Source organism: Stigmatopora nigra, chromosome 9 (genome assembly GCF_051989575.1).
Source record: "Stigmatopora nigra isolate UIUO_SnigA chromosome 9, RoL_Snig_1.1, whole genome shotgun sequence".
Lineage (NCBI taxonomy): Eukaryota > Metazoa > Chordata > Actinopteri > Syngnathiformes > Syngnathidae > Stigmatopora > Stigmatopora nigra.
In genome coordinates, this window is record NC_135516.1 from 10,937,842 (window position 1) to 10,961,818 (window position 23,977).

Consider the following 23,977-nt stretch of genomic DNA (forward strand, 5'->3'; position numbering starts at 1 on the left):
CTCTAAATTCTCTTCTCAGTGAGATTTGGCGGAACCACCTCACAAAAGGAGATGTCTGGTAGACATTTGAACAAATGCCCGAGCCACTTCACCTTCTCCGAGTAAAAAGCAACAGCAGATTACCTTCAACCTATCTGACATCAATAAACATGTTTCCATATATTTCCTTCCTTGAAACTCTGAATGTAAGACACTTAGTTTTTCAATTTAAAACCTTCCTGAACCCCACGACTCTTCTTTTCAGCTTTTTCATTGCACTTGCCTTCATTTTTCCACTTTAGCACCACTGCGAGTCACACTTACTTTTATAGTGCATTTCCAATGTAACACACAGACTTTTAAGCTTCCCCCCCCCCAAAAAAATGTAAAAGGCTACATCACCCCTCTTTTGTACGACATCCAATCTTCGCATAAAGCTCCCCAAACGTGGAGGTTCCTCCGTTCCCCTTAATGGGAATTCACATTTGGCGTGCCTAAGTGCTGCCCTTAAAAGCTCTCCTCTAATGCGTGGCGGCTTGCAGGTCCCTTCCTTCCATTTATTTTATTCGCAGTCACGCTGATGCGCTGAAAATTCCTCTCCGATGCGGAGAGATTTACATTTTGTGTCCAAAGTCATTTCAGTCTTTTGGCGACTCTCCCTAACGTCGTAATTCGTCGTTATACGTGCAGGCCTGGCGGGCTTTTTCTCGCTCTTCAAGTTACAGCTGATTAACTTCTGAAATGTGATTGTTTATTTGGCTTTATGAGGTGACTTTGTCCACATTTTTTATGGACTTTGCCAAATTTTAACACTTAAGTATGCCACATTGTAGGAAACATTAAGAAAAAACAACTACATCAAGATACTTTGAACAAAGAAGGTTACTTGATAAATATTGTCAATGGAATGCTTTTGTTGTTCTTTAAGGAGATAAAAAAAAAATCTGGGTTTGTCCTGAGCATCCTCAGAAAAAGCCCAAACTAAATCTCCTGCCGGGCCCTAAACTAAAGAACCCCCTACTCACAATAACAGGGATGTCATAGCTTTGGTTGGCAGGTTGAACACTAAATAAAACAAGTAAATTGCTCCTAAAGTTGGTCATTGGTCTCCTTTTGCCCTGTAATTGGCTGGCTAGATTGAAGATGTTCCCCTATTTGTAACTGATGTCAGCTGGGATAGGTTCCAACACCCCCGCCAACCATGTGAGGATAAGCGGTACAGAAAATGAATGAATGAAGGTGAAAGCCTTGAGAGGATTGCTGAGTTTAACATGATGTTTTTTTTTTGTTTTTGTCACAAAAATGTGATAGAGAATGAAAGCAAGTTTACTCAATTTGTGACCAAGGTCCATGTTGACAAGCAGTGGGGGCTTCTTCCACTTTGCTGATAACTTTGCTATGAATTTTGGCAGCCTGAGAGATTTGTGGATTTATTTTTTTTACGACTGTTGCCTCCAAAAACTTCCATTCAACACCAAATCAAGTGAAATTTGTCATAACCGAAACGACAACAACCCTACAAGCGACCTTTCAAGAGAGTAAACTCCGAAAAGCGGTTTGAATGAGTTTTATCAGCAGCAAAACTGAAAAAAATTGCAAAAACTTTTGTTACAAAAGAACCACCATCCACTTCAATAGAAATAAACTTTCCCCACATTGATAAAATCAAGTGCTTTTAAATTCTTTTAATGCCAAAACCGGAATACAATCATGTTGAATTAAAAAAAAACACAACATTACATTCATTTTACGTTTTGAACACCGACAAAGAGAACAACAGAAATTGAAAAACAATCTTTTCACATAGAAATGAATTCAATTGATGCCAATCATGCACCCTTAAAAATATGTTAATACTTACATTCAATATCAAAACGCATACAAAGGACACTTGACCTTAAACACAAAAAAAGGATAAATGCAAAAAAAATACTGTTAAAAAAAAGAAATCTCAGTATGACCCAGTGCAATATCCACAATACTATTAAATATACTGCTCAATAAATATGCAACATGTATCATCCTTAAAAAGGCAGTTTCTCTTGTATTGAATTCCTAATATTTTTGCAGGATTTTGAATGGAGTGGCCAGTGTAACCAGTGCAAACTGGGAAGGGTTTAGGGGTCCTAAAATCAAGTCAATTGCATGTAAACTGATCTGAGAGCTGCCTGGCAAATGCACAATCACTGTGTCCACCTTTGAGGTCACGTTGCATCAAAACTATCTGCCTCAACAAGAATTAAAATATAAAAAAATATGTAAAAAGAGGGAAATAAATGTGCTGCCAAAAGGAATCGGACCTGTGACCTCTTTTGGTATATTTACCACTTCAAATGTCATTTTTGTAGGTTCTGGGTTAAAGATAAAGGCTGAAAAATGTCAGTTTTTCGATGTAAATTTAGTTGCTACATGTTAAAAACGTACATGAAGAGCAAGAGAAATAAAAACAGATTACTGGATGGGTTTTTTTGCTACTGCATGACTAAGTAGGTTCCTGCTACATGATTTTTTAAACAGTTTGAGCAGTGTTTCTCAACTATTTGGCCATCTTTCGGTTATAAAATGACAAGAATAAAATTGTTAAATGACTTATTTTGACATCAGGGGGACTGTTTTGCTGATTTAAGGTCAGTGTGGAAAATTGCATATTCAAATACTTCTTTTGTGCCTCTTTGAGTCCTTTTGACAATGACTTTAAATGAAGGAGATTGCCAAAAAACCTTGAGATTTTTTGCAATACAAAAAGTGTGCTGCACCACTGCTTTCTGTAGACTGTGTTCTTATCACGAAATTTGCCACTTGCTTTAAAACTATATTACAATCCATAACCTTTTTATGGAATGCTGGATATTTGCAAAAATAACGACTACTACACCATTCTTCAAAATCTCTGCTTAACCATGACTGGTTGGGGTTGAATTCCATTCACAGTGACATCTTCCAAAGTGCTTAACAAACAGTTACTTTGATTATTTGAGTCTTTGTTTTTTTGTAATAACAAAACTTGCTGGAATACTGCATGACTTGAGTTGACCAATCAAAAACTGTTGCTGGTGGCTCGTTGGAAAAGCGGACTCTCAATTCTGAAGCTGCCGACATAGCGACGTCAGACAGTCTTTCAAAAATTTAGAAACAAATACTGTGTTGGTTTGGACCACTGCATGACAAGAGGCATCCATTGTTTCACCGCCAAATGAACGACATGACAAATGCGACATTTTAGCGTCACGACAGCTGCCAGGATGGATTAAAGAACTTGATGGCGTGTTTTTTAGCCCACTTGGCAAACACCTTCTTCTCAGTGACAAAGCGGTGTCCACCATACGGCGCGCTCTCGTGTAGGAGGTACTCGGCGCATTCTTTCCGACTGCCGGCCTCGTAGTAGTGGTAAGGGATTTTGCGGTAGTCTTCAGTCCTGAAGTGGGTGGGACGGTGAACTTTTAGCTCTTTTCATGAATGCGGTTATTTGTACCGTATCATGCAAGGGTGTCAAACTTGCGGCCCGCGTGCCGGAAGTGGACCGCGGGGTTGTTTTGTCTGACAGGGGACTTAGTGGCTTATTCGTACAGCGGGTACGGAATTTAATTCTTTCTTTTTTCGCAATGTGGGCGTTGCGAATCCAGATGTTTGCGAGTTGAAATGCCCCAAAACCAATGGGAATAACCCGGAAATCCCCCAAAATCAGGAGGTACCGACAAACGAACGAGAAGCATCCCGGAAAATCCCTCAAAATCAAGAGGAAATGACCCAAAATGTACCAGAATTGATCAGGAACTTACCGTAAAATGCAATTATATTGGAAGTGACGCGAAATTTGCGAATCAAAATGATTGATGTCCAATTCAAACTGGCCGTAGATGCTCATCTTTCCGTGCCATTGATGGCACTAGACGTCCAATCTTTTTGTCTCCGGTCTTTTGGTCGGCGGTCAAATGGTGACAGAGAGTTTACTGTTGAAACCAGCTCTCAAAATTATATTCATGAGTGAGACAGTTAAATTTCTAAGTAGTGTTTAATATCTAAGTACTGTTTAATATCTGGGTACTGTTTAATATCTAAGTACTGTTTAATATCCAAGTACTGTTTAATATCCAAGTACTGTTTAATATCCAAGTACTGTTTAATATCCAAGTACTGTTTAATATCCAAGTACTGTTTAATATCCAAGTACTGTTTAATATCTAAGTACTGTTTAATATCTAAGTACATTTGACCGGCGACTAAAAGACCGGCGACCAAAAGACCGGCGACCAAAAGACCGGCGACCAAAAGACCGGCGACCAAAAGACCGGCGACCAAATGTCCAGGTGACCAAACGTCCAGGCGACCAAACGTCCAGTCACGAATCATTTTGATTGCGAGGGGCACATAATCAAACGTCTAGCGCCGTCAACGGTGCCGAGTAAGTTAGCATTTTGGGCCCAAAAAACAAAAACTGGTCCACATGAAATTGGTATTAATGTAGCCAGCAAACTAAACTGAGTTTGACACCCCTATTCTAGTAAAAAGCGTCACCATGGTTTCATCTTACTTGCAATAGGTGTCGTTGATCATCCCGTAAACGTGGATCTCTTTACACATGTCCATGGCGAGGATCAGCGTGAACCAACCAGTGCTGAGATACGACCCCGACTGCATCCTGTACACGGAAAATAAACAAAGGAAGTTTAAATTGAGCCATAGGGCAGCCGCATTTATAAGCATCTTATTTTTATTGGCCCAACTACAAGAACAACAGAGAACCGCAATTCATTTTTAATGATGCGAATGAGCAATGTCGCAGTGTCAGCTTTTGCATTGGCGTCTTCATTCTACCGGAGGGCGCTGTAGAATGCTGCTGCTGTTGCTTATTTGGATGACTTACGCTACTGAGAAGACTACTAACTGGCTACTCTTGATAAAGAAGCTAATCTCACTAGAACAGAAATTGAAGGGATATGACTGCGATATGAATGTGTTTGAAAGAGTTTGTCGCCCACCAATTTTGGACTTTGTTTGAACTTTGAGTGTAGTATTATCGAGATGAACAACTTCTGTTTACTTTCCTTATGTAATCCTACAAAGATTGCACAGAGGGGAGCAATCAAAATGCTGTACACACTCACCATGATCTTCATTTAGAGCAGGGGTGGGGAACCTATGGCTCGGGAGCCATATGTGGCTTTTTGATGGGTGTATATGGCTCTTTTAAATCATATTTTTTCTTCATTAGACTCTTGTGCATGCATCCTCATTGATTAGCAACAGTGAAATAATGTTTTCAAAAGAATTCACTATTTTTTTTACTTTTATAGTGGTGAAATGATTAATAAATGCACACATTTCCATGTATTTTTACTTTTTAAATTCTTAGTATGACTCTCAAGGAATAATGTTTGAAAATATGAATTGTTTATGGCTCTCTTCGTCAAAAAAGTTCCCGACATAACCTCAACTTTCATTGTTAAAAGTGACGATGGGTAACATTGTTTTCTACTTTTAGTCATGACATTACAAGGCCATATTGACAAAATAATAAGCTGTCCAACATGACATTTTTCCCCTCTCCAAATAATTGTCAAATTGTTACTAAGGAACTTTAACCTTTAGAGCAGATTCCACCAATTATAAAGCAGCTGAGCAGTGGACTAGTTTCCCTGCAATTTCCACCAGGAAAGCCTCAACTTGGCCTCAGAAAAAAGCAAAAAAATATGACAAAATATAAAATCTAGGTGCTCATTAGCACCAGTGAGAGCATGAAAAAAAAAATACAACCGCAGGTACATTACACAATGTCATCCATACACACACAAAATGTCACCACCGAAGCAGAATGTCTGCATTTTTAAGCCATTTTGCTTTAAAAAATATAGAATAGAACATTCCTACTGCTGTTAATACTTGGATATTTCCTTCCTCAAGGACAAATAGGCACTGTGAAAGTTTTAAGCGGAGTTTTCATCGCGGCGACAGCTGCTACACGCCAACAAATGTGTCCAATATTCTTTTAATCTCGCTTTATTAACGCCGATGTCACGCCTGTGTAATCGGGCTTCATAATCAGCTACCAGTTTGTGTTCAGTCGCGTGGAAAAATTGGCCTTTGGAAATAAAAAAAAGGACTAAATAAATAAATAAAAGAAACCGTTTAAAGATGAAGCTGTGCTGCTGCACTGCGAGATGATAGTCATTATTTTTTTGAAGAGACATCTAGTAATTGTACACACTATCTGAACACTAAAGACATTTTCTCCGCCCTTCACTTGATTGCTTGAGTCTTTCAGGCCCACAGAGCCGTTATTACTGCAATTTTGTGTCCTTCCAAAAGGTGATTTAACGTGATAAATGAGTTAATTCTTGACGGACAAAGTCAAATAAAGTCAAACTAGTCACTTGTTGGGAGAGAGAATGAATATGCAAAGTGAGACTGTCACCTGGTGGTGAAAGTAGATTTATTTTATAGTCAGGAATTACCGTATTTTCACGACTATAAGGCACACTGGACTATAAGGCGCACCCTCAACGAATGATATATTTAAATTTTTTTCCATATATAAAGCACGTTGGATTATAAGGCGCCCTGTCTATTTTAAAGACAATTTCAGACTTTTAAGTGCGCCTTATAGTCGTGAAAATACGGTATTTATATTTTTTGAGGATTTGTCTCTTATCTACCCCCTTTTTTCGCTGTTTTCTTAATAGAAAATGTTGACTATATTTGGTTATTGAACATTTTTTAATACCTTTACCGACAATCTAGATCAGAAATGGGAAAACTACGGCCATGATGAGAAAATCTGAGTTTCTATATATATGTATATATATCTCACTTTAAAAGTCCAGATATATCGCCATTTTATGGTTAAAGGTCTACTGCTTTAATGTAAGGAACAAAAATATCCCTAATGAGGTCATGATGGATAGTACAAAAAACAAAAAACACTTAAGGTCCTTTTCACATAGATAATGTTTTTTCCAATAACATAATGCCCCACTCAAGCCAAATGTGCTTGGAGGCTTCATTTCCAGGCCACAAGCTACATCAATACTACATTTGTATGCATGTGCGTACTAAACAACTACAAGATAAGAGTTCTGTATTGTTTTTTTTTACTATTTGACAATAAAGGGAATATTGGCAAAGCACACAGTGGGAGGAGGAGGTGGAGGAGGAGGTAATAGGTGCTGTGCTGACTGACTTGATGGACCGACGTCTGATTTTCAATTGGCCTCTTGAGGTCTCATCAAAGTAACTTATAGCGCGCTAGAGGCCGTTTCCTAAAGAGAGGCATTTACGACGACGTGCCTTGTAAGATGACGATCGGGCTTGGGCACCAAAAAAGTCGATTGTCAATTTCCCTACGCTCGTATCAAAGCTAGAAAAGAACGACTATTGATTTATTTCTCAAAATTCAGCATTTTTTTTTTTGAGAAAACCTGAAATGTTTTCTTTTTAGGTTTTAATCTTGACCTGCATTTAAAGAAGGAAAGATAGTTAATATATTTAATTGGTATGAAAAGATACAACGGAAAACTGGAAATATTCTGTTTCATTTGTTCCGTATTTGTTATACTTTTAGATTTTTAAGGAATTTTTACATTGAGTCGACACGTGTTTGGCTTTTGCAAAATAATGTTGGAGGGGGACAAATCTGGCCCCCAGGCCGACATTTGGACATCTTTGATCTAGCCTAGATATGGGATGGGCAAACTACGGCCCGCGGGCCACATATGGCCCATTAGGCTTTTTAATCCGGCCCGCCGACATTGTCCAAATGTTTTTATTTATTTATCTATTATTTATTTTTTAAAATGGCGTCTCCACTCTTATGTTTTTCATGTTTTACAGCACGTTTTACATAAAAAAATAGAGGGAACATTGACATGAATCTCCCTATGGCAGGTTTGATACTGATGAGCCCATAGCGACCAATCATGTCACTCACACTGGTAATCAGTGTGCTCAGGGAGGTTGTCTTTCTGCCCAGACCAATGAAAAATCAGAGGGAACATTTCTCACCTGTCTTTGCCAGTCTCCTTCTTGAAGACCATGTCACAGTAGTTCATCCTGTCCTCAGTAGTGGCGTAAATGCGAGCTTGGGGGTAACTGTCAGCTGCCTGCCGCAGCATATTGTAGACCACACCCTTGCCGTCGGTGCGCATGTTGCGCAGCGGACCCCACACCACGTACACCGTCTCGTTGTTTTGGCCAAAAAAGTGCTGAGGCCTCTGCAGTAGCAGCGGCACGCTGGTGTGCGACACTACCCGCAGTGTGGTGCGTTGGCCCACGTCGCGCTCAAAGCCCCGGGTGGGCGCGTTGTTCATGCGTAAGATGCAGGGCGAGCGGTCTATGAGCGCCCCTGCCGCTTGGCCCAGCATCTGGCCTGAGCTGGATACAACGCTGCACAACTCACATTTCAGTTTCAGGAGCTGATGGAGGGAAATGGAAAGAAGGGGAGGGGTTAAATGTTAGGATAACAGGTTCTGTTGAGTCTCTTTGCAAAGGGGAAAATGTGATTTTTTTTTGTAGATTTCTATCTTTAATATGCCACTCAGACAGGTTTAGTAAGTCTAAACAAAGAATTTGATTTTCTGTTGTGTTTAGTGATGTCACTGCTTTTATTGTGGTAGGTTTCTACATATATACAGGTATTGATCAACTCTTGAACTTTCAACTCTGAAATTTGACGTTTTTTTTGGTGAAATTTTTTGGAGTAATAGTTGTTTGAATTTAGAAGCTAGTTTACCGTTAAGCCACAAAGTGAGAACTCAGTAAAAAACTAAAAAGTGTATTCATTTGTATCTTCATTAAGAATATGTTTAGCATTTGGATTTTTTTTTCACGTTTCACATCGTTTTTATGATATAAGTATGACATTTTAAGAGTGAGCATTGGATTTTGAAGAAAACTTCCATTGGTTAATAGCAGAGTTCGTACAACTATACCATTAGTGTCCATTTAAAACCAATGTGCATTTTTTTAATCACACCAACTGGAAGAAATTGCAGCTGGTTAAAATGACTGCCCTCATTTACCATGCGATTAATTAACTTATTCCATATCGTGACATGCTTAATGTTGCATGTGTTGTACTTTTAATGAATATTTTTTGAACTTTACGGGTAGTGACTTTGTAATAAATGTTAGCCATTTGCACTTTTTGGAGAATTCTTCCTAAAAAAACTGACATCCATGTGAATTATTGAAATTACCCAAATACAGGATGAATAAAGATATCTAATCTAATTAGCAAATGAGTTATGTTTCAGAGGATATTGCTTAAGGATCAGTAGGCAAGCACAGAACGTCTTTCAAGTAAGATGACTCAGCGTAGGCCAAGCATCCGCCGGGAACCATTGCGCCAACGTAATAATTACAGCCTATTAATTTACACCGTCTCGTGCATTTCAATCAACGGGGAGATGCAGTTTATAGCACAGTGGCCATCATTTAGTGACTCAAGCTACATTTTTCTAAATGCCAAGGATTATTATGGTTACAAATAAATGCCTAGAGAAGGAGCTAGCGTTTGATTAATTTACAACACAGTAGCGAGCAAGCTATAGAACTGCAATTGCGCACTACTCTCGTCTTCTTTGCGCAGCAGCAATCATATGGCGCGCAGTAAATAAAATCCAAATTTTTTTTAAGCTATTTTCCCCATGATGGCGCTGTTTACGCGGCAGCCAGTGGCAGTAGCTTTCTCCACTCTTATGTTTTTTCATGTTTTAAAGCATGTTTTACATGAAAAATTAAAGGGAATATTGACATGCACCTGCTTATGGCAGGTATGATACTGGTGTGCCCATAGCGACCAATCATGTCACTCACACTGGTACTCAGTGGGCTCAGGGAGGTTGTCTTTCTGCCCAGACCAACAAAAAACTAGAGGGAACATTGCACACCATTAGATTTTTAAGATGGAGCAGGAATAAATACATTTTAAAACGCAAATTTACTAAAAAAACTGAAGATGTGGTGTTGGACTGTCACTATACAATATTATTCTTCGTCACCAATCGCTTTTAAGTCTTTGTTAGTGACACAAAGGACGTTTAAGGAGTTTTTTTTTCCCTTCCGGATGATAAAGTGCAAAGTTCCTTTTGCTAGAGGTCTCCTCGTCAGCATTTGAAAGTGTAGCAAACCGATTCATAGCTCTAATGTTGTCCAGCCACTTAACGACGACGCTTACTGGCCTATCCGTTCTGCATGGCAACCTCGTGGGTCCCATTCAATTAAAGCTCTCGCTGACGGCGATATTATATGGCGCTCTTAAAATCTATACAAGTTATGATGGCGTGTATTTATTTGATGCGTTTCCACATAACTTTCCTTTGCCAAAAACATCCCTATAATATTGTCATTGCGCTCATATTAAACCAGGTAAAAATATAGTGTCAGTGTGATTATGTTAAGAACAGTAAAGCAATACAGGTGATACCTGAAGTTAAATACTGCACCGAAATACTGCGGAAAAGTAATAGTCATAGCTTAAAAGATGATTTTTACGATTGAATTTTGCAGCTATGAAATGAAATCAACCATTCAAGTCCAATAAAAAGCTTATACATGTAGAATAGTATGCAATATATATAACAGTTTACATCTTAATATTATGCTAGTAAAGTCCTTCATCCATTTTTTGGGGGGGAATTTTCCCCCAGGTTTGATTTATACTCCATTTTGGATTGGCAACTAAAAGATATGTATGTAGTATTGTTGTTTATCCCCAAAAGAGGAAAAATAGATGCTTAAATCCGAAAAAAATGATTTTTTTTCCCAAAAACACGTATTGAATTGATCCCTTATTATGGAGAAAATTGGCCTATTGACAATTTCCATTAACTCACTATCTGCCAATCCATTACAACTGTGAGGATAAACCAACAATCATTGGCTGCCACCCTCCCCAATCCAACAGATTGGACGCCCACTAGTGACAAACGAAATCTAATTCATACCAGAAATCCCCCAAAAAACAACCAATGACACAAAAAGACTCACTGGACCGAAACTAAAATGCAAAAAGAGATGCTTCATTGAATTTTAAAGGCCCACAAAAGCTTGACCTAAATTGGCAGTAAGCAGACTCCATTGAGGAAAAACATCAATTTACCAAAGCCTATTTCTGTAAGACAGCCACCTTTACCGAGTAGTAAAGGAAAGCAGGCTGATGAAAGTTTCCACCTGCAAGAGTCTGTCAAAAAGAAGGACGCTGTCATGCATTAAACATGGGCGTGAGAATTTTACACCTCCTCTGGTGACACCGTTGCTACGGATGGTGGGAGATTACCATCCGGGAGATATACGAGGGCTTGTTAAAGTGTCGCTAGCGGGGCCCTCTGGGATGCTAACGGCCACCCTGGCGCCCTCCGACGAGCACCTACGGTGGCGTTTACTGGCTGGACGCTGAGATCGATGTGGAAAGAGGAACAAAGGTTCGAAACGTGAGGTTACAGGACTCGACGTTGTTTTTTTTCCAGGCCGAAACTTGAATTTCGCTGCTTTCTCCTTAGCGTGTAATGTCTGGGAATTAAAAGGCCTTTGATATTTCAATTTCCATAAATTGTAAGGGAATATCCAGCAGCGAGGCTTTTGAAGGGAGGAGAATGGGATCACTAAGCGCGGTACAAAAGCGACAAGTAGACATCAAATAGGACATTTCGCCCTATTCGGCGACTTCATAAATTAAGGCGATGTACACGTCTATGTTTTACCTGCATTTTTTTTGGGTATACCCATACATTCACACATTAAAATGACTTACTTCTTGGTTCGGAATGCTGACATAGCCTGGGTGAGGCTTGAAAACCTGTTTTGGCCCCGCCCAGTGAGCGCCAAATGCTTCGCCAAATGCGGGCTTGTGGACAGCCACGGCGAATAGCGTCACCACCACCACCAGTGCGCCAGTGATCATCATCAACTTCCTCTGCGGGCAGAAAGATCACAAAGATAATCCTTTACAAAACATTGACATATGGTTCTTGATGACAGAAGAGCAGACTCCATCGCCATCAAAAATAATCACCCTTGTTTTAAATTAAAATTTCTTTTTTTTTTTTACTGGCAAACAATTACCAATTTTTTTCGAACACAAAATCGTACCTGAGTACAAGTCAAGCTAGCTGAAAAACGCACAATGAAAGGGAAAAATCGATATATAAGTCGCACCAGCTAAAGAATGCACGAAAATATCAAAGTTTCACTGGAATTATAAACTATATAATACTATGCGTTAAATTAATAGGGAAATAGAGCTTTTCCAACACTAAATCGTGCCCGAGTATAAGTCAAGCTACCTGAAAAATGCACAATGAAACGGAAAGATCGATATATAAGTCGCACCAGCCAAAGAATGCACGAAAAGTTTCACTGGAATATAAGTTATATAATGTTATACATTAAATTAATAGGGAAATAGAGCATAACAAACTGTTGGTGGTCAGAGAGTGGGAAAAAAAAGTTACCGCACCAGCCAAACTGGGGGAAAAAAGTGCGACTTATAGTGCGTAAAGTACAGTAGTAGTTTAAATTGGAATGCAAAGATGGGCATTTAAATAAGTGCTTCATAGGGAGCAGCTAATTGCTATGGGATTTCCAATATATATTTTAAAAAACACATCTGTAGGCTGTTTTGCACTATTTGGTCTCTCAGGTAAGGGTGATATTAGCCCCACATAGGCACAGGAAATAAAAACGTAAACAAAAGTGTGTATACCAGTAACATACTATCAGCAGTTTTTGACTACAACAACAAATGAGGAAAAGATGGTTATCTTATGTTTTTTTACCCACGGCACAGTCCGCACTTTCAGCCAAGCGATGCTACATAATGTCAATTTCCAGATAGAAATGATTTCTTTTTAATAATATAGGCTAAAAAAAAATCCTGAAATTCAGGTCAAAGCGGCACTAATCTGCTAACATTTGAAAAGTCCAATTGCAAACGTGCCCTGAAAAACAGAGGTGACCAATATGTGTGAGACCTTGATGTAAGCCCAGCGAGAAGCCATTACGCTAATGCATACTTCACATCTAATGCAACATAATCCCCCACAGGATAAAGAATTAATATACCCTTTCTACTCCCCATGGAAAAACACATACACGCCGCTTCTTAGTATTTACCATAATGTTAGCAAGTCTACAGTATAAAAATATATATATATATCCTCTCTTTAATGCCTGTTAATTAGATATAGCAACAATTAAGACTTTTGAAGACAAGAACAATTTTTCCAACCCAATTAGAACTATGGGGGAACTCTCATGTGGCATATTAAAATAATTGAGCCTATAAAGACACTTAGATTTACATTGTGTGAATGTTGTGAATTGTTCGTTAAGTAGCCGAACAGGAAAGGTTTTTAACAAATAGTCATGAGAAAATGACACTTTCTCCTCTATTTTATGGAATATAAACCACAAAGAATGCTTCCCTTTCATACAACTACCAAACCTTTAGAAAATGGGCAAGTTTTTTCTGTATTTTTAGTTCAAAAATCATTTTGTAAAATCTAAAAATATATATAAAAAATGCTAAAATAAACATTGTATTAGATCTATAAAAATGGAATAGTTAGGGTTTTTAATGCAGTTCTTTTATTCCATTTATTAAAAAAAAAAATCAAGTCTCAGTCCCGACGACTCTTATCCAGATGATGGGTTTGTTTTCTGCTTCAAGGGCATGGGAAGCTCTCGACGTAAAGTAAATCGGTGAAAAGGCGTGAAAAGCCGAGTAGAGCGTACACAGAGGATTACGACAGCTTGACGCCGGCTTGACGCCGGCAAGGTGGCAACTCCGCACTTGACGTGACGGATCAAGCCGGGCTTTGCCGGCTCGGACGCTTGGCCTCACATTGAATTACAGTCTGCCTAGAGCTTTTCAGGCAAGGTCGTCGGCTCATTGGTCGGAAACCAGGCTTCAGAAGCGCTGAGGTGTCACGAATGCAAATGACTTTTGCCACACTTTGACAACTAGTATATAGTCCATATGTCTATTATGTTTTAAATTCGACAGCATTCAGGACACGTTTCTATGGGAAGACTCCTAGAGATGAAACTAAAATATACAATTGAAAGCAAAATGGCAGACTAGTATCTCTTCTGGGGGAATTTGTTTGGGATTTTTTTAGTGAATAGAACTGCAATATTTAGCTGTACAGTAAATGTATTCATTCATTTTTCATATTCATTCCAGCTTATCCTCACAAGGGTCCCAACCAACTGTAGGCACTAAAATTAAAAACCTTTCATTTTTTTGCCAATTAAAAAATAAATATATTTCGGTAATAAGTTGCACAAATAGTAGATTTTAGCAATTAAAAAGGACTACAAGCCAATGTCTTGTTTAGAACTAAAATGCAACTACAAATCCCACAATGCATTGCAAGAGCTGACAATATTAAAATTCTCCGATCGATGCTGAGCACTCGTAAAACCTTTATATCCTCAGAACAACCTCACAAAATAAAATGTTTTAATATTTCTGCCACTTCTTCATGTTAATCGATTCAAGTGATGAATAACGGTTCACTAGTTATGATAACACACATACAGACGCCACGTGATGAGCAACAACACCTGCATCCGTAATTAAGCATTTCAGAATGCAGCAAAACAAGCGAATCCTGCAAAATGACGATAAGCACATCCCTGGACGTGCAATGCATCAATTCGTCGCGTTGATTTATTTATTTTTGTTCCAATCGCGGCGTAACTAGTAAATGCAACAACCCCGTCTCTTGACCACCGTTCATTCGCTCACCTTCCACATGCAAGCCATCTCTACTTCCACGATGCTCGCTGGACGCTAATCAGCGGCACTACCACGACCACCCCACGAAGGATCCTCAATGACATTCGGTAAACGGGGAAAAGGGCCGAAATTCAGCCCGAGGGTAGATGGCGTTCGTCTCCTCTGCGGCCTTTTCTCCCCCCTTCCTCCGTTCCTCCCTCCTTCAAAGTGGAACTGCTGTCAACGTGGTACCCCGCGATCCTATTGGTTTGCACGGGCTCAGAGACCCGCCCCTAGCCCTCTGAATCATCCTCTCCTCAACCGAATGCCACCCACGTGACTTGGTGTGCGTTTCCCCATTACAGATATCGTGGCTCTAGAATCTACAAAGCTAGATGTACTAAATTGGATTCAGCGGCTTCCATCTTGCAACAGATGACACTTTGACCTGACAGGTTAGAATCGTATTGATGTGGCTATCATCTAGTCAGAATGTTGATTTTTTCCTTCTTTTTTATTTAATACAAATAGTAATTACTACGCATTCTATAAAACGACTACTTCCTGTTTTTTGAAAAGAACTACCTTTTTTTTAGTCAAGACATAAATGTAGAAAAAGATTTCCCCACACATTCAACATGAACAAAATTCAAATTCCAACTCTAAACCCTGATAAAAACCTGTCCTCCTTTTATGGCATATGTCAGGGCCAAACTTGCTCATTTTTTCCGTTTTGTTTCAGAACACTACACACAAAGAAACATCCAGTGCTGCTCTTTTGTATGTATTGTATGCCTTGAATTGCTTCATTGTAATCAAGAGAAATGGCTCAGTGTAATTATTGTTGTTCGTACATCACAAACAAAGGGACGGCGAGCATCTATCCTCCTGTCCCTCAATATTCTGCTTTCACCATCACTTATGCATCCCAATGCTTCCTCTTCCCCACTAATGAGAGCTGCAGGGCTTTGGTGGCCAATAACAACCAGCCAACACACACAAATTGTCCACAAATGAAGCTACACGGCGTAGGCAAAAACAACAGAAAGGCAGTGATGCATCCCAGTCGCTGTAATTAGTGCACGAAGGTAATGAAGTCATCATGTAGCTGATGTGTTGTGATCAGTCTCACCTCCATGATAAGGAAAACAACAGCAATGGTGGGGAATCTAGATGTTAATTAGTGAGGCTTTTATGCATCCATCTACTTGTGCCATTATTAGTAGCTGCAAGACAAAAAACACCAACCAATCAAGCATTACTGCTGTTACCATAGTTTCGACAAAACTGCTACACTATAATTCTACCCATTATCAGTTTCACTTCCATGGCCATTCCCATAATTACCTTCACTATGTTATTACTATATATTATATATACGTATAGTGTAACTACTGTAATTCATCACCTTGACTACTACCCTCCCAACATAATAACCTATATTATCATTGCTGTCCATTACCACCAATGGTAATGTCCTGTAATATCATAATTATACTAGAAATAATATGCTTATTTACCAATGATGCCCAATATAATTATTTCTAAATATGATTGCATTGATATTTTTTATTATAATTAGGTATTTACTATTACCTACCTTTTGCACTACCATGGCTACGATACTTTATGACTAGTAAGTTGTTTTTTTAAATTAGACAATTAATTGTATTTATTATATTATTATAAATTAATAGAATCTTAATCAAAAGATTTTTTTCTACTGGGGCTCAATTCTTTATGATTGGCAGGGCTGAGAGCGACCATTAAATTCAATTAAATGTCATTAGGACCAAAATAATTATTACTATGTCCATAAAAAAAAACGTGTCTATACATATTGTACACTAAGTATACAAATGTGCCTCCTTGTGCAGTAAAGGGGTAATACACATGCAGTATGTGCTAATAAAGTAATATTTAGTTGATGAGCACATCTGATATTTATTGCCGAGGCAAACCAATAAGTTACATATTCATATTAACACTACATATAATTTGGGGAAAAAAGTCAAAATAAATGGGGTCGTAAAAGTCACATTCCATTATTACAGTAACCATTTAGTCTGCATAAATCAGCCATTTAGCCGATATAAACTCAAGTCTGAAAGTCATCCTAGTGTGTTGTAGGATTTATATTATTAGTTTCCTGGTAGATTTAGGTTAAGATTAAGTCAACATGTACAGGAATGTTCAATGAAACAACTACCAATGGGGACTAGCTGAGGAGCTCTGGCTTTAGGCGCAACCTCTGCAGTACATCCTCGGGCATGCACAACACAGGATTCACATCCTTGATCTTTTCGTCCCCCAGCAGGGAGAGGCCGGCAATTCCAAACAGAGTATGGAAGGGGTCCACCTTTGAGGACCAAGCAAGTTAGCATTGACCATATGTCAGTAAAGTAAGCAAGTCGGGGGCTTTTCCACTCACCATGTCTCCCGGTCTGTCAGCGAAACCGCCCGTTTCCTCATCCTGGCAGGCCAGGATAAAAGAGCGCAGTTTGTCCTTGTCAATCCAGTGGATTTTGCCGATGATCCGTAGCGAAGCCAGAACCCACCAAGAGTAGCATACGTCTGGAAGCTGAAACGGATAGCTTCTTTTAAAAAATCGGTTATGACACAGATTTATTTTTTGTAACCCGTTCTTAGGTTTACTGAAGTTACTTAAATTTTGTGTATCATACTAACATGTAACACATGATATATAAATATCCTATGAATTAATTATGTTTAAATAAAACATTTTTAATGGGTAGCAGCTTGTTTAGGTTTGACAATATGCTGATTATTATTGCTGAGAACCGTTCATTTTGATGCCTTAAAAGTCGCAACTTAAAACAATGCATCAACTCTAAAATCCATGAAAGACAACGAAAGGGAAAGCCAGGAAAGATGCAAACCTTCTCGGGCCTCCCGTTGAGGCCCCCCGACGGTAGTTGCCTTTCGCAGAGCCACCAGCCCAGCAGGTCGGCATTGAGCTGGTGCAGCTGGCCCGTCAAGGATAGGAAGCCCGTGCAGCAGTAAATCTGACAAAATGAAACAACCCGATTAAAAACTGACAGAAGACATCATTAAGTATTATTAACTTCAACCAAAACAAGAACCAGGTACCTGACCGGCGTGGGATTCAGAACCGGGCCTGCAGCCAAAACCTCCGTCAAAATTCATACACGACAAGACAAACTCCACCGCTTTGTCCACATCGATGGCATCCATCCTGCCCTTTAATCAGGAAGATGAGGCATTTTAGGCAATATAACCTTTATTATAAAGGTTTGGATGAAAATACACACCAACAATGAAAGGGTGGCTACTGCACAGAAGGAAAATCTTGTGTCGATTTCTCCTACACATACAAAAGAAATGAAAATGTTACATGTATGTCAGTACTTCCAAACAACAGGTGTCGTACCCCATTTGTCTCCTGAAAATGATCCGTCTTCCTGCTGCAACCCTTTGACGTATTCCACTATTTTTTCCACATCCAGCGCGTCCACGCTGTCGTATAGGCACAAAATCTGGCGAGGAGAAAAAGGACAAAAAAATATTAGACCGGGTGAAAGGATGGTCAATAGAGTTGGGGTGCATATGGACACCTGCACGGCGCTGAGCGTATAGAGCAGATGGGGGTCATGGCCGATGCTGGCGCTAACCCCGCCGCATTCGTGCTGACATGCTTTGATGAAATCCACGATCTCCTGGCGGTTCATGCGGGGAAGCTGAGCCATTAGGTCCATGACGGTTAGACCCCAGTAGATCCCGCTCATCCGCAGATATTCAGACAGAGTGTACTCCTGTGTACAATATATCATCAAATAGCATCTTTGACGCTTATCTTTTTTTTTTTTTTTTGCTCGGAAGCAAATTGAATTATTCACTAATTTCATGTTTAGGTTGCAACACATATTTTACTGCAGGAAACTTTCTGACTGTTACGTTTGACATAAATATCGTTTAGTACTTACATAGTCGTCCTTTTTGGAACCGTATGCAGCGATGTAGTCTGCATGTTTATCCAGCAGGAGAGTGTGAGGTGCTTCAGGGCTAATGAAGACGTCTTTCATTTGCGTACCCTAACAGTTAGACACATGAGAATCATTCAAATCGCACAGTATGATAAAAATATACGTGATGAAGTGCTCAATAAATACAGCAATTGATGCAGTGAATGTGCTACATGATAGCCCATTTGCTAACCATTTTCAGAAGCCTCTTTCGTCAATTGCTTAGCATGGACAGAACCACATTATAATTACGCGTAAATACATTTTAGTTTTTTTTGCTAACCTAAGGTATTTACACCAATTTGATTTCTATCGTAATACATTAAATTTAAAAATCAAATAAATGTTTACCATCCTGAATATTGACGCATGACCATACTTCAGCAGCCTGCTCTTCTTTGTTGATTGTCAACAGAAGTAGCAGGTAGACTGATTAGCCGGGCGGTTCTTTACTGCCACCTGCACATTGGAAGGTGAAGTGCAGCCATAAATTGTAGTACTTATCAGCATATACTATTTATTTCAACATCCATATTTGAACAATAGCTACATTAATACGCATGTTGTAATTGAACAGTTTCTAAAAGCATCAATTACTCAATGAGCTAAGAGCATTGCAGTGGAGAAAATTACAAACTTTAAAGCCTCTACCATAAATTGTTCCTGACACAACATGACTGCAGACTACTTACGTTTCAGACTACAACTCTACCTATCTAACCTTGTATGGAGTATCTATGTCAATACTGTGAGCAATAATGGACGCCAACATGTTGAAAGAATTGGTGCGAGAGAGACTAATTGAGGCTGCTGACGAAATATTCCGATTTTTTGAAAGCACCATACTATCATACGAGGAGCAGCTTTACCAGGCAAAGAGGGAAAACGAGCACCAAAGACAACAACTGGAAGCTTTTGGCAACACTCAAACTGTGTTACGTGCTCAAGGTGTGCAACAGATATTACTTCCTGCTACCAATTTTCTTTCAAAAATGGCCTATTGCGTAAAAATGATAAAATGGAACTGGCAAAAAAAATACAACAAAATTTAGTTCAGTAGTCCTACAGTCCTGTAACTATCCTTATGTTCTGGAATTAATTAAGGGTAACACGTTTTAAGTGTAAATTATATGGTGAAGATCCTCGTTTGGCAACCACTGATCTAAATGTGTTTTTTTTTGTCCCACAGATATCCTGCAAACAGTAGACCAGAGTGGCTATCAAAAAGAGCTGACCCCTAAATTGGAATTGGGGACCTCGAATTGGGACAATTATCCAGACCCTTGTGGTGTGAAAGAGGAACTACAGCCCCTCCATGTTGAGGATACACAAGTCTTCCCCATTAAGGAAGAGAAAGTCAGTGACATGCCACCGACTGGACTCCTAGCACAAAGTAAAGATGAAGAATTGTTACAGCTTCACCCTCAAAATCCAAGTGAAGATTATTCCGTTAACTCACCGCCAAACAATCTACTGACTCCATCATCAAACTCGGTTGACACAGCCTCATTGAGCAATAACAAAGACTCGGAAGGCCACGAGAAAAGATCTTTGTCAAAGCGACAGAAGCATTTAACCTGTTCAATTTGTGGTGAAAGATTTGATAAAAGACAAGACTTGCTCCTACACAAGAAAAGACATTTTGAAGAAAGAACTTTTAACTGCACATTGTGTGGTAAAGCATTTAAGATAAAGGCCAATTTGGGATTCCACATGAGAAAACATAATGGAGATAAACCATTTAAATGCACATCTTGCGGTGTAGCGTTCACTCGAAAATATTGTTTGGAAAGGCACATGAGAATGCATACAGGAGAACAACCTTTTGTCTGCAAATATTGTGGGAGAAAATTTGCTTACCAGCCAACTATGATTAGACATATAAGAAATCATACTGGTGAAAAACCCTTTAAATGTTCAACTTGTGGGACAGCTTTCTCCCAAAAGGCACACCTGCATGTACACAAGAAGACATGCACACTTGTCAGTGAAAGCTAGGATGTGTATCAGCACATTGATTGAAGTTGTCATGAAATGTACACTTTTTTTTAACCTAATCATAAAAAATCAAAATAATTTTCTATATTTTTTTACCTAATCATGAAAAATCAAAATAATTTTCAAATCTTTTTTACCTAATCATGAAAAATCAACAAATTTCAAATATTTTTTTAACCTAATCACGAAAAATCAAAACATATTCAAATTTTGTTATTAAACTAATCATGAAAAATCAAATTAAGCTAGAAATCTTTTTTTTTAACTTAATCATAAAAAATCAAGTTAAATATCAAATCTTTATGCATATTTTTTTGCAAATAAAGCTTTATTAGCTCAAGTTATACACTGACAATGATTTAATTTATAGAAAAGCAATGTGAACTTTAATTTCTTATGGCATCTGTACATATGATTTGTAATTCAAAACATTCTGGTGCCATGAAGATCTCATTTGTGTAAATGTTGGGGTAAATAAAGTCATGGGTTAAAACGGAACAAACTGGTTAAATTCCACTTAGCAAGGCATTCAGGTGACAAGGCAAGGTTCATTTCTTGGCTCTAGCCAGATGTTCACGAGCAACAATGAGCCTTTGGATTTGAGCAGTTCCTTCATAGATCTACAACAGACAAGCACATGGTTACAACATGTGAACCTGAAACACAATGTATTGACCAAAAATGAATATCTACTCAAGTACAGTACCAAACCAGCCACTTCTCCATCCTAAAACCCACCTGGTAAATCTTGGCATCACGCATCAGCTTCTCCACTGGGTACTCGCTATTAAATCCATTACCACCAAACACCTGAACAGCATCCGAGGCCACCTGGTTGGCAATGTCGCCGGCAAAAGCCTTGGCGATAGAAGCGTAGTACGTATTTCGCCGACCACGGTCCACCTCCCAGGCAGAGCGCTGGTACGCCATGCGGGCCAACTCCACTTTCATTGCCATCTCGGCCAGCAGAAAAGAAATTGCCTGATGCTGCCAGATGGAATACAACAATTTAACAATCTGGTAATATGCCCTATAGCCTGTTAGGGCTATTAAATCTAATCTATGTGAAAATTAGTACCTCAGCAATCAATTTTCCAAAGGTTTTTCTCTCCAGTGCATAAGAAGTGGCTTCATCAAGAGCCCTTTGTGCTAACCCAGTAGCTCCCGCTGCCACCTGTGTAAAGATAGTCAAATTATCCAAATGGCTACTTATAAAAGCAAAAGTGTCACTTGACTTACAGGTGGGCGTGTTTTGTCAAATGCACCCATTGCAATCTTGAACCCAGCCCCTTCACCGATCAGGACATTCTCCTTTGGGATTCTCACGTCCTCAAATGTGATGCCTCGAGTGTCTGAACAACGTTGACCCATGTTCATTTCTTTCCTTCCTATTTGAATTCCAGGTGTGTCTGCATCCAAGATGAAGCCGGTAAATGCCTTGTTGGTGGGACATTTTGGATCAGAGTCTGTCCGTGCCAGCAAAAAGTACCTGGATACACAATATAAATTAAACTGGAGAAGTTGAGGGATCACAACTTGATATCTGAAGACTACAATACACACCAGTTGGCTTTACCACCATTTGTGATCCACATCTTCTGTCCATTGACCACATATTCGTCACCCTTCTTCACTGCCTTAGTCTTGACGCCTGCAACATCCGAGCCCGCCCCTGGTTCCGTGACACAGTATGCCTGTGGGATAAAGTATATTCTTTAAATATCACATTTTAAACACAAACATGATCGTTTTGCACCGCCAACAGAAAATACTTACACACATAAGAGGTTCCTCAGCCATCCTCCCCAGGTATTTCTTCTTTTGAGCCTCAGTGCCAGCAATAATAACAGGCATTTGCTTTGGGAAGACCAAAAAAAAAGCATAACTCAATAATTCAAGCCACACATTAAAAGTAAACATTTTTAAAAACCACTTACACCAAGAGAATTTGCCTCAATGGCAGTTTGGACTCCTGTGCAACCATAAGCAAGCTCCTCAGTGATGAGGCAGTTGTCAAAGATGCTCAAGCCCATTCCACCTTTATTCCACACAACCAAAAAGAGCAGTTAAAATCTATTGGCATTTTAACTTCTATTAATAAACCAACTAAACACACCATATTCCTCTGCGATGTGACCGTTCATCAGACCGAGCTCCCATGCTTTCTTGATGATAGGAACGGGGTACTGAAAAAGAACTAAATTGTAGCGTTCCATTGCAACTTACGCAAAACAAAGATAACGACTCACCTCTCCGGTCTTGTCATAGTGTGCTGCATGTGGAACTATTTCCTCACGCGCAAACTTGCGGGCTAGCTGCTGGAATTCTCGCTGTTGATCGGTAAACTCTGTGGGACAGAGACAGCAAGAATACTTTGTCATCTCATTTTTAGGCTTTATCTTGCATTGCTCGACTACACAGACTCACAACATTTAAGGTAACTCTTCCATTGGTATAATGACAATAAAAAGGCATTCAAGTTTGTTGTGATTTTGTTTCCCCAAGAACCTACGTATCCATTTAAACCCCTTTTCAGTTCTGTTAAGCGAAAGAGAAAAACAAAAAAAGGGATAAAACTAAACAACTAAAAGGGGTTGCTACTCACCAAAGGAGAAGCCGGTGGCAGCTCCAGAGTGATCCCCGGACGGGTTAGCTTGGGGGACCGCAGCACTAGAACTCTGCAGGCGGACGACACCACAGCGCACCCCAGCTCGAAGAACCTGGAAATGGTTGAAGTAGTGACACGAATATTAAAAGGCTTCTAAGAACATGTCTGAACGTCACACATTGCGGGTGTATTGTCAAAAATATGCTAGCGCTAGCCAATGACCTATACGTGTTAGTTGGCGTGCTTTTATAATGACAAGAAGCACAATATCAGGAATATTTGTTTAACTAAGTATCTGAATGCACTTAATGAGTAAATACACGTAAACTAAGAGGACAATATGATTTTAAACTCACCTTGTTCAGTAGCATTGTTACTGCGTTCACTCAGTCGACACCACAGTCAGTTTGCCCCTACTCAATTATGACATACGCCTCGACCAATCAGGGCAGCCCATTTGGTCACGTGACCAAATGTGGGCGTAAATAGAATGACCTTTCCCCCAGTATTGTATGACGTTACCTAATGTTTTACATTTGCATCCTTTAAATGTCTTTTGTAACATTTAACCTGACCTTACACAAGGTGGGTTTAGTACCCACTCAACCAAACAATTTACTTATTTACTACTTAAAATACAGGGTTATTAGCATCCCGCTTTGCCTTATCAGA

At 39.3% G+C, this 23,977-nt stretch overlaps 4 protein-coding genes across 6 annotated transcripts in view; 1 reads left to right on the plus strand and 3 right to left on the minus strand.

Moving 5' to 3' along the window:
* Positions 1–14,918, minus strand: part of st6galnac3 (ST6 (alpha-N-acetyl-neuraminyl-2,3-beta-galactosyl-1,3)-N-acetylgalactosaminide alpha-2,6-sialyltransferase 3) — a 19,407-nt gene extending 4,489 nt beyond the window's left edge. The window contains exons 1-5 of one of the 2 annotated variants that reach the window (XM_077724289.1): positions 14,726–14,918; positions 11,726–11,887; positions 7,978–8,387; positions 4,511–4,618; positions 1,532–3,394 (exon numbers count right to left, since the gene is read on the minus strand). In XM_077724289.1, coding sequence (XP_077580415.1) covers positions 3,205–3,394; positions 4,511–4,618; positions 7,978–8,387; positions 11,726–11,887; positions 14,726–14,743 — 888 coding nt within the window. In that variant the 5' untranslated portion in view covers positions 14,744–14,918 and the 3' untranslated portion in view covers positions 1,532–3,204. Of the gene's footprint in view, positions 1–1,531; positions 3,395–4,510; positions 4,619–7,977; positions 8,388–11,725; positions 11,888–14,725 lie in introns of those variants that run through there. The other variant, XM_077724290.1, reaches the window with a different exon arrangement.
* A 545-nt stretch (positions 14,919–15,463) lies between these two features.
* rabggtb (Rab geranylgeranyltransferase subunit beta) lies at positions 15,464–20,769 on the minus strand. Of its 2 annotated transcripts, XM_077724431.1 has the most exons (11): positions 20,560–20,769; positions 19,051–19,158; positions 18,661–18,768; positions 18,292–18,489; positions 18,108–18,213; positions 17,989–18,041; positions 17,807–17,917; positions 17,596–17,721; positions 17,127–17,276; positions 16,905–17,054; positions 15,464–15,921 (listed from the first exon to the last, which is right to left on the minus strand). In XM_077724431.1, the coding sequence occupies exons 2-10, from the start codon at positions 19,051–19,053 to the stop codon at positions 16,914–16,916; spliced, it is 996 nt and encodes a 331-aa protein (XP_077580557.1). In that variant the 5' UTR covers positions 19,054–19,158; positions 20,560–20,769; the 3' UTR covers positions 15,464–15,921; positions 16,905–16,913. The 2 variants fall into 2 exon arrangements, with proteins under 2 accessions (XP_077580557.1, XP_077580556.1); XM_077724430.1 differs by lacking the exon at positions 15,464–15,921 and having other exon boundaries at positions 16,736–17,054; positions 20,560–20,767.
* LOC144201681 (uncharacterized) lies at positions 19,411–20,888 on the plus strand. The gene is made up of 2 exons (XM_077724429.1): positions 19,411–19,647; positions 19,889–20,888. The coding sequence occupies exons 1-2, from the start codon at positions 19,458–19,460 to the stop codon at positions 20,695–20,697; spliced, it is 999 nt and encodes a 332-aa protein (XP_077580555.1). The 5' UTR covers positions 19,411–19,457; the 3' UTR covers positions 20,698–20,888.
* A 167-nt stretch (positions 20,889–21,055) lies between these two features.
* Positions 21,056–23,743, minus strand: acadm (acyl-CoA dehydrogenase medium chain). The gene is made up of 11 exons (XM_077724428.1): positions 23,662–23,743; positions 23,303–23,417; positions 22,947–23,044; positions 22,814–22,883; positions 22,635–22,735; positions 22,474–22,554; positions 22,261–22,391; positions 21,937–22,186; positions 21,776–21,871; positions 21,436–21,684; positions 21,056–21,317 (listed from the first exon to the last, which is right to left on the minus strand). Exons 1-11 carry the CDS (start codon positions 23,674–23,676, stop codon positions 21,246–21,248), a joined length of 1,278 nt encoding a protein of 425 aa, XP_077580554.1. The 5' UTR covers positions 23,677–23,743; the 3' UTR covers positions 21,056–21,245.
* Between the last annotated feature and the right edge of the window lie 234 nt (positions 23,744–23,977).